This window comes from Sinocyclocheilus rhinocerous, unplaced genomic scaffold, assembly GCF_001515625.1.
Source record: "Sinocyclocheilus rhinocerous isolate Xijiao unplaced genomic scaffold, SAMN03320098_v1.1 scaffold1133, whole genome shotgun sequence".
Lineage (NCBI taxonomy): Eukaryota > Metazoa > Chordata > Actinopteri > Cypriniformes > Cyprinidae > Sinocyclocheilus > Sinocyclocheilus rhinocerous.
Genome location: NW_015642058.1, coordinates 81,625 through 92,332, shown reverse-complemented (window position 1 = coordinate 92,332; position 10,708 = coordinate 81,625). Strand labels below are relative to the sequence as shown.

At 34.3% G+C, this 10,708-nt stretch overlaps 1 protein-coding gene across 1 annotated transcript in view; it reads left to right on the top strand.

The window, feature by feature from the left end:
* Positions 1-10,708, top strand: part of LOC107755590 (differentially expressed in FDCP 8 homolog) — a 97,698-nt gene that overhangs the window by 8,024 nt on the left and 78,966 nt on the right. The window contains exons 3-5 of the mRNA XM_016572481.1: positions 834-931; positions 8,016-8,165; positions 9,427-9,568. Coding sequence (XP_016427967.1) covers positions 834-931; positions 8,016-8,165; positions 9,427-9,568 — 390 coding nt within the window. The remainder of the gene's footprint in view (positions 1-833; positions 932-8,015; positions 8,166-9,426; positions 9,569-10,708) is intronic.

Below are 10,708 nucleotides of genomic sequence, written 5' to 3'. Positions count from 1 at the left end.
CAGAATCTTATATGTATATATATATATATATATATATATATATATATATAATAGAACCATCGCCTCCTGGTGTAATTAGCTTTTTTAGTTAGTTTTTTTGTTAGCTTGTTGTGTTTACTTTGTTAATTTATTGCTGACTTAATGTTTTGAGGCAGATGCCAGCTTCTAGCAGACCACACTTTATTAGGATGATTTCAATCTTGTGGAACCAGTTGACATTTGAGTGGTTTTTCAGTTTTCAGCCTGTAATATTCATTTGGAGGAATAAAACATTACACACTGCATGCAGTTCACATACTTATGCTACAGTTCCTGATAAAGGTAAAAATTCTTCATTGAGTAAGGTCTCTTTTATACATATAAAGTACAGTACTTTGGGTTACTATGGTATTAGTGCATAGTGCATATTAAGTAATGACCTACAAATCTAGACTCTATGTCAAATAAATATCACTTTTCTCTACACTCTCTTATATCACTCTTTAACAGACTGCACCACATTCTTGTTGCCACTTTTTGGCTTGTGTAATATTTTTTCTTTGTGAATTTTGCTGCCTGATCCTCATTACAAAATATGTGTGTATTTAGCATGAAAATCAATTAAACATGTTACAATTAACTAGACTTTTTAGAGTTAGTTAATTATTGTTAAGTTGTACAACTCAAACACACTTAACCACTGTTTGTACATTCCTTATGTTATTGATTACATGAAGGCATACCATGTCACATAGACTTAGTAGCTAGTAGAGATGTAATGTCCACTGAGAAACAAGAGTTCTTGCTCAAGGAAAGATCAGTGTGTGATCTGAATCAATATCATGTGTCCACAGAGGTGAGGTCGGAGATCTTTTCCTCAGAATCCAAAACTCAAAGTTCAGAACGAGCAGTGGATCTGGGCTTGGCTGAAGACCATTTCTCTCAACCTGTGGTAAGCACCACTCCCTCAAATAATTGCTTATAAATCACTCATTATGCTATATTATCACCAAATATTGGATTCAATCTTTTTGTCAACTTCTTTTCTTTCATTTAGGACTGGTTTTGTATTTATATTTGCTTCTGATTAATCGTAGGCCTCATTTATCTGAGAGTAGGCACCTCATTTTTTGAGTGAAAAAAGCATTATTTATGAATAATTTTCACAATATTAAATAAAAACTGATGAAAATTGACACTGTTTATCGCATTAGTGTACTTTAATGTTTAATCAGGGAGTTCGTTTTGAAAGGCTTTTATTTTATTCAAAATGGCACAAAGTCACACTTGTGGTGTTCCCGGTCAAAAATGTCCAGCCATTCAAAGTGAATGGGAAAGAATGAAAGTAATAGAAACTATTCGTGTTCAGGAGCATGTTGATCATGTTCACGTTCACATATGTATGTGACATAAACATAAAGGCTTTGGACCTGTTCATGTTTGGATGCATGCATACTCACGCTAACACACACGCACACACACACACACACACACACACACACACACATTTATACAAACTATTGGGAGTATTACAAGTAAAAGCATTTAAAAGCAAACTCCCTGATTAAACATTAAAGTACACTAGTGTGATAAACAGTGCAAATTTTCATCAGTTTATATTTAATATTGTGAAAATTATTTATAAATAATGCTTTTTTTCACTCAAAAAATGAGGTGCCTACTCTCAGATAAATGAGGCCTACGATTAATCAGAAGCAAATATAAATACAAAACCAGTCCTAAATGAAAGAAAACAAGTTGACAAAAAGATTGTATGAACGTCTTGTGATCTGAGATTGCACTCGAATTTCAGTCCGAGTTGTGTGACACTCAATCGCCGTTTACGGATACCATAGGAATGAATGAGAAATGCCGTAAGCTGTATCCCACCTGTCGCAAAAAGTCAGTGACTTCTCTTATAAAACAGCATTTGTTTCGGTGTAAACTCTAAAAATATTTCAATCCAAAAGTATTGCTTAGTGTAAAACATGTTGGAGATTAGCTGATAGGCTGTCGATTCATTAAATGATAAGCTGTTTCCTCTAAAAAGCTTTTTATTCAGCGTAGTGAAGCCTCTCCTCCCTTGACATCATTAAAAAAAAAGGGCCTCTGGTCTCCTTTCCCATGTACTGGCAAACCGGAAGCGTTAGCATTAGCAGTTTTGCTTTTTTGGCTAAAGGTTGCAGGCTTGCCTTCTAGTGGCTTTGGTCGAATGTTACCTGACCAAACCCGGAAAACAGGTCTCACCGCTTCCGCTTGTCAGAGAACGTTAAATTAATAATCAGTTAAATTAGCTAGCTATTTTTATTGTTGACGTTTTATTACATTTTTATATCTAAATGTTAGTGAAAAGAATTTAAAAAAAAAAACTTTTAGATATCAGTCCACATATGTGATGGACATTGGTTATGATTATCATTGGTATCTAATTTGAAGGCATCTTGAGTAAAACTACTTCATAATAAATGTTTGAACTGGAAGCAACGAGACCTGGTTAACAGAATGTGGAAGTCTGTTGCGAATAACCCCTATTCAAATCTGCGTTCGCTGACTGGCGCAGAGCCAGAAGAGACAGACGCGTTTTTTTTACAGCGCTGTGCATTAAAACCAATCACACACAATTCTGTTGCGCTTATGAATGCAATGACCAATCAGAGGCGCTCAGTTGTTGAGTGCGCGCGCTCGCTGACTGGTTTCTGCTCTCTGGCGAATTTTCTCATCAGAAACAACAAAGTGCAGATGTGCGTACGAAATCCTGAAGGTTATCGACCAATAGCATTGACATCTAATTCATGCAAATTAATGGAGAAAATAATAGTTCAAAGGGTAAATTATGACTTAGAGAAAAGGAGTAAATATAGCAAATATCAGTGTGGTTTTAGAAGTGGAAGATCAACGATAGAGTTGATACTTTACTAAGTAAAGTCAGTAATGAAATAGAAAAGGCAATTAATATGAAAGAGATCATGATAGTAGTATACTTTGATATAGAAAAGGCATATGATACAGTATGGCGAGAAGGACTGCTATATAAAGCTTCAAAAATGGGTAAGGTAAATTAATTATATAACTGGTTAAAACGGAATGACATATAGAGTTCTTGCAGAGGTGAAGGAGTTGGAGTGTGTTTTGGTTGAGATTTTTTTTTTTATCATGAGAACTCACTTGTAGTATGTAACTTTTATAATCCATGTAAAAACATGTCATTAAACTCACTTGAAACGGTTGAAAGAGGTAAGAAAGAGTTATGGTGTGGGGATTTTAATGCTCACAACTGGTTATGGGGTAGTAAAAAAATAGATTCTAATGGGGAAATAATAGAACAATTTATGGAGGAGAGATCTTTAGTTTGCTTAAACTCTGGAGAAGGTACTAGATATAATGTAATAGATAATACGGTATCATGTTTAGATCTTACATTAATATCAAATGAAATGGCTGAGATTTGTGGATGGAAAGTAATCAGCGACAACACAATTGGAAGTGATCACTTTCCAATAATTTGTAAATTAAATGTTAGAAATCATAATACGGGACATTATCTTCAAAATAAATGGATGTATGAGAAGGCAGACTGGATAGCATTTGGGAAATACTGTGAAGAAAATAAAGATAAGGTGAAGGAGGATACAGTTGAAATATTTTGCAAATCGCTTACAGACTTAATATTAGAATCTGCAACCCTATATATACCTCAAAGAACTGTGGGTGAGAAAATGAGGAAGATTCCATGGTGGACAGAAGAATGCAGCAAAGCAGTAAAAGAAAGAAATAAGACATTTAAGCAACTTAGGAAAAATATGAATATGGATTATATGTTGAAATACAAGAGAGCAAGAGCCAATACGAGAAGAATTATTAAAACTGCTAAGAGGGAAGGTTGGAGGAAATTTTGCTCTTCTATAGGAAAAGACACCACTATAGATCAAGTATGGAAAATGCTTCAGAATATGGGTGGAAGAGGGAAAAAGAGAAAGCAAATTCCAGTGTTGATTGAGAATGATATAATTGCTATATCAGATATAGAAAAAGCAAATATGCTTGGAAAGGTTTTAGAAAGATTACATAGTTTAGAATTGGGTGAAGAATACGAAGAAAGAAGAAAGGTTTTTTTTGGAAACCAATTCAAATATTATGCAAGAGAGAAGAAACGGAAACAGTAGCATGGATATGGATTTTACCGTTTCAGAACTAAAAATAGCACTGCAGAAATGTGCAAATACTGCCCCAGGATGTGACCGGGTAATGTTTAAACTGTTTAAACATCTTACAGATAATGTTATTTTATTGATACTCCAATTATACAATAAAATATGAATAATTCCAATAATTCCAAAAACTTGGAAACAAGCAATTATAATTCCAATCTTAAAGCCAGCGAAAGATCCAACAAATCCTGAAGGTTATCGACCAATAGCATTGACATCAAATTTATGCAAATTAATGGAGAAATTAATAGTTCAAAGGGTAAATTATGATTTAGAGAAAAGGAGTAAATATAGCAAATATCAGTGTGGCTTTAGAAGTAAAAGATCAACGATAGATGCGTTAAGTAAAGTCAGTAATGATATAGAAAAGGCAATTAATATGAAAGAGATTATGATAGTAGTATACTTTGATATAGAAAAGGCATATGATACAGTATGGAGAGAAGGATTGCTATATAAAGCTTCAAAAATGGGTATAGAAGGTAAATTATATAACTGGTTAAAACTAATTTTTTTCAATCGAACATTTCAAGTGGGCTCATGCCAGTCATCTTTATTTAATGCAGCGAATGGCATTCCACAAGGAAGTGCTATCAGTCCAATACTTTTTAATGTTATGATAAATTATATTTTTGATAATTTAGGACCTGGAATAGGTTGTGAACTTTATGCTGATGACGGAGCTATATGGAAGAGAGTACAAAACATGACCCAAGTTCTTTCAAGCATTCAATCTGCTATTAAAAAGGTTGAAAGATGGAATATAGATTGGAGATTTAAAATATCAAGTAGTGAGTCATGTTATATGATGTTCAGTAGAAGAAAATAAATTCCAAATGATATTGTATTACCAATATATGGCAAAACGCTAGAACAAGTGAAAGTATTCAAATATTTAGGTATCTGGCTGGATAGCAGATACACTTGAAAAAAAAAACATATAGAAGGAGTGGAGAAAAAGTGTAGGAAAACTTTAAATGTTATGAGGGCAATAGCTGGTAAAGAATGGGGAGCAGAAAGATCCTCAATGATGACAGTGTATCAAGCTTTGATTAGATCTGTATTTGATTATGGCTGCATGATATATGGTGCGGCGTCAGAGACATTGCTAAAGAAGCTAGATAGAATACAATACAGAGCACTTAGAATGTGTTTAGGAGCAGTCAAATCAACACCGGTAAATGCTTTAATCGTTGAATCGAATGAATTGCCACTGAATTTGCGCAGAGTGAAATTGTCATTGGCATATTGGACATCTATTAAAAGATATGCTGGAGACACTATTGCTAAAGATGTTCCAAAAGACTGCTGGGAGTATGTGAGTAAAAAACGGAAGAGTATTTGGGTGGTATATTAACCAGATAGCAAAAAAACACTAGATATCTGATATAGTATGTAGTATTTCTCCAGTATGGAGTGAAGTGCCCATATGGATAATACCTGAAGTAAAAATTGATCTGGAGATTTTGGACAAGAGAAAGGAATGGGAGGAAATGGGAATACTCAAACATAATGTATATAGGCATACAGCAGTCAACATTTGAAGTGGATCAAAAAAAGGTTAATTAAAATTGTCCTAATACAAGAACGCATTTTGGTTTTAGGTTTTAGGACAACTTTGATAAAAGGTTGTGATCCACTTCAAATGTTGACTACTGTATATCTGGAAGATTTTATGGAAGTACACAAATATACACTGATGGGTCCAAAGACCCAGATAAGGGGATGACAGGAGTAGGAATATATGTAGCTGACTTGGATATATTCATAAGTAAAAGATTGTCATCTGAATTATCAATATATTCTCTTGAAATGGTCGCTTATTATAGTGGGACTTATGTGGGTAGAGGAAGTGACACCAGACAGAGCTGTGATTTGCTCAGACTCTCCTTCTGTCTTAACATCATTATCCAGCCACCAGTCATCCAGAGAAGATTTAATGAATTAAATTTTAATGTTAATATGGCGAATTCAAAGGAAAGGAATTTTAGCCCATATAGGGGTAGTTGGGAATGAAATAAGTTATGAATTGGCTAAAAATGCTTTAAAAAAAGGAAATTGATATTAATGTTCCATTAAGTAAAGGGGAAATTAAAAGTATTACTAAGAGGAATGTTACAAGAGAATGGCAAGGAGTGTGGAATTTAGATTATAAGGGAAGACATTTATATAAAATCAAAAAGCAGGTAGATACTAAAATGATTGTAAGAGGAAGGAATAGGAAGGAAGAGGGGATAATAGCTAGATTAAGACTGGGTCATTCAGGGCTGAATGGTTCATTGTTTTTAATTGGTGTACATGTTAACGGCCTATGTGAATTTTGTGGTGAGAAAGAAGCAATTGAGCATGCAATATATGAATGTATAAAGTATAGTGAGGATAGGAAGGAACTAATAGCATATCTAAAGGATAAAGGTAAGAAGAATAAGGGCGTGGGATATTTATTGGGATATGAATTTAATAGTGATAGAACTGGATATAGGATTCTATTTAATCTTTTATATAGCACAGGCCTAGATAAAAGAATATAATATAAAAGATGTTCTGTCTCGGTTTGGAGCTTCAGTGTGGAGGGCAGAGGAGCTGAACACGCAGCGCCAACCGATACCTGGACTCTGATGGCTTCAGAGTTGAGACATAACAATGTCAACTAATATAATAATAGAAAATCCTGATTGCATAACAGCACAGTAGGTGGCGATATGCTCAAAGATTGCAACTCGCCATAAAACCTAGAAAAGAAGAAGAAGCTTCAGTGATTTTAATGGGAGTTTTTGAGAGTGATTGAACTCTGGCTAGACTGAAGTCAGTGATAATGTTTTTTGATAATGTAAATGTTCTTTCCGCTCTTTCTGTACCATGAAAGTGTTATAATTAGTAACTTACAATGTTTTTATTAAATTCACATTAAATACAAAGTTAGTCATATTAAAAATATTTTATGGCATGACACCCATATCTGGTACTTAAGTAAAAAGACGGGTTTTTATGCATAGTTAATAGATTACACTATTAGGCTACTTTGCCCATCGCCCATTAGCCTAATTAGTTAGATCAACTAACATAATTTATAAAGGTGCAAAATGCATTTACTTACACATAATTGAGAATCAAGATATTTCATGATATAGTTAACATGTTTGGGAATATTTAGAATAAAAAGGAAAAAATAAATGAAACATAAGCCTATATCAGTCATACAGTGCTATTGTGGCTGCTGTGTGTCACATGACAAGCATGATGAGGCCTCCCCCGCTCCCCCAGTTACTGTGGTCTAGAACCGCCACTGCTTAAACGTAACTTAAATTTCATTTGTATCTTTGTTCTATTGTATTTTGCCTATAATTTGTTTATTAATTCTTATTTTATTACTGTTTCCTTGTCTTTTTAATAATTTTTGAACTTCTTATTCAGTGAACTTAATATTGAACTTAATAGTTTTTTTCTCTGGTACAGCAATTTGAATCGAGATTTTGTTGTCATAGCTTTATTTATTAAAAAAGGTATTGTGTCAAAAACCAATCTGAGACAGATAAATTATAGAAAAAATATTTAGCATTTAGCCCTGCATTTATATTTTATCTTTGTCTTTTTTGAAACTTTCTTTGTATAGACAAAACAAGTGAAACATTATTCAAAGTATCTTTTTTTTGTGTGTGTGCCACAGAAGAAAGTCATACAGGTTTGGAACAGCATTAGCTGACAGAACTGACATTTTTGGGTGAACTTATCCCTTCATGCATTGAAACCTCTCATGAAAGTACATGCTTCAGCATGAGTTGCTCATCCTATTATTTGAAGCACTAAAGTGTGTGGATGTTTGCACAGGGTTCGGTTGTGGCATCTGATGTAGAGCAGCTGAAACAGGCCATAGCGGAGTGCAAGAGACTGATCCTGGAGCTGCCAGAACATTCAGGGAAACAGAAGGACACGGTTATCAAACTGATCCACCTTCGGCTCAAACTACAGGAATTAAAGGTTTGCACTACCAGTCAAAATTTGCAGACAATTATTGGTTTTAATAATAAACAATGAACAAAGTGAAAATAGGCCTTAAAGGATAGTTCACCTAAAAATGAAAATTCTGTCATTAATTACTCACCCTCATGTCGTTCCAAACCTGTAAGACCTTCGTTCATCTTCTGAACACAAATTAAGATATTTTTGATGAAATCAGAGAGCTTTCTGATCCTGCATAGACAGCAATGGAACTACCACTTTCAAGGCCCAGAAACATAGTAAGGACATCGTTAAAATAGTCAATGTCACATCAGTGGTTCAACTGTAATTTTATGAAGTTATGAGAATACTTTTTGTGCTCAAAGAAAACAACGATAATGACTTTATTCTACAATTTCTTCTCTTCCGTGCCAGTCTCCAATGTGCATTCACGAGTGTACCACGATGCATGCATGTGGTGCTGCTGATACAGAAGCCGGCGTTCTGACGTAGAACCCGGATGTTCTGCACCTTGTTTGCAAGCAGAGGAATGCACACGCATGCGTCTCGGTACTGTCGTGAACGCTCGTTGAAGTCTGACACGGAAGAGAAGAAATTGTTGAATAAAGTCGTTATTTTTGTTTTCTTTGTGCACAAAAAGTATTCTTGTAGCTTCCTAAAATTAAGGTTGAACCACTGATGTCACATGGACTATTTTAACAATGTCCTTACTACATTTCTGAGCCTTGAATGTGGTAGTTCCGTTGCTGTCAAATATACCTTAATTTGTGTTCTGAAGATGAACGAAGGTCTTACGGGTTTGGAACGACATGAGGGTGAGTAATTAATGACAGAATTTTCATTTTTGGGTGAACCATCCCTTTAAACAAAAATATAATATTTTTACAAATACAATAAGTTTACTTCAGTCAAAGCTAAAGCTGAGTTAAATCTTTCATTGTCCTTCCCCATTAAAATGCATATGTTAATTAAAATGTGATGCACACATTACAGATACCTTATAGATTTACAATGTAAGCATCATAAAAAGTATGCAAATACATTATTATGGTACTATACACGTTATAGTGTTACTCTGAAACACTCTGTTGTTGTATAGAATATGTATCAGGGTACCTGTTCTGTTTCTGTATCCACCAAGGGTTCCTGATTTAGATCAAAACATTTTTGAGTTGATGATAAACAAAAATTCAGTAAGTGTCCAAATATTTGGCTAGCAGTAAATTGTATAAATAAATTGTGGAATTTTGTGTTTTACTGTTGTGTTGGATATAAACAGGACCCAGAGGAAGATGAGCCCAACCTGCAGGTTCTATTGGAGCATCGCTTCTCAAAGGAAAAGAGCAAGAGTGTCAAACAGATGTGTGACAAGTGTAGCACCATCATATGGGGTCTCATTCAGACCTGGTACACCTGCACAGGTCAGACCATCTCAACTGAACCCAATGATTATTAATTAAAAACACAAATGATTCAGTCATTATGTACTGTCTTTCCAAACCAGTACCCAAAGAAAAATGATTATGCAGCTCTTTTCAATAAAACACTACTTTTATAAACCTTGAAGTTCCTAATGACTGTGAAGCTGCTAAAAGAACAAAAATACTAATAAAGCATGATAGAACTATAAATATCCATATGAAAGTAGTCCGTATGACAAGTGCATTATGCGTATGACCAAGCCTTCCAATATTATTTTTATATATATAAAAAAATGATTACAACCCCAATTCCAGAAAATTTGGGACATTTTTTTTAAATGCAATAAAATCAAGAATCTGTGATTTGTTAATTCTCTTTAACTTTTATTTAATTGACAAAAGTAAAAAAAAAAAAAAAGATTTCCAAAGTTTCCCAAAGTTCATTGATCAACTTAAATGTATTTTGTAAATATAAACAAATTTTGATTTTGCTGGCTGTAACACACTCCAAAAAAATAAAAGTGAAAAGGTTATAGAATATCCAAATTAAACTGTTTTTAAACAGTTCACAGTAAGCAGGTGAACTGGTAATTGGTGAGGGTATCATGTTTGGGTATAAAAGGAGCATCTCAATCTTTGAAAGCATAGCTGGATCATTGCTTATCACCTTGTGCCAAATTTCATGAGAGAAGTGTCAAACAAATCAAGAATCACATTTCTCAGTGCAAAATCGCAAAGAATTTAGGTCCTTCGCCAACTACCAAACATAAATATGTGAAAAGATTCAGGGAATCCAGAGAAATCTCAGTCTGTGTAGGGCAAGGCAGGAAACCTCAGTTGAATGTGCATGACCTTTGAGTACTCAGATGGCATTACATAGGAAACCGTCATGCTGCAGTGTTAAATATAGCCACATGGGCTCAGGAGTACTTCGGAAAATGCTGTCACTTAACACAGTCTGCCGCTGCATCAATAAATGCAACCTAAATCTCTGTTTCTCTAAGAGAAACCTATACATCAATTCTATACAGTGATGTTGTGGGATTCTCTGGGCCATAGCTCATCTCAGATTAGATGTTAAACATGCCTCTGTCCCAACTTTTTTGGGGTGTGTTGCAGCCATAAAAAAAAAAAAAAAAA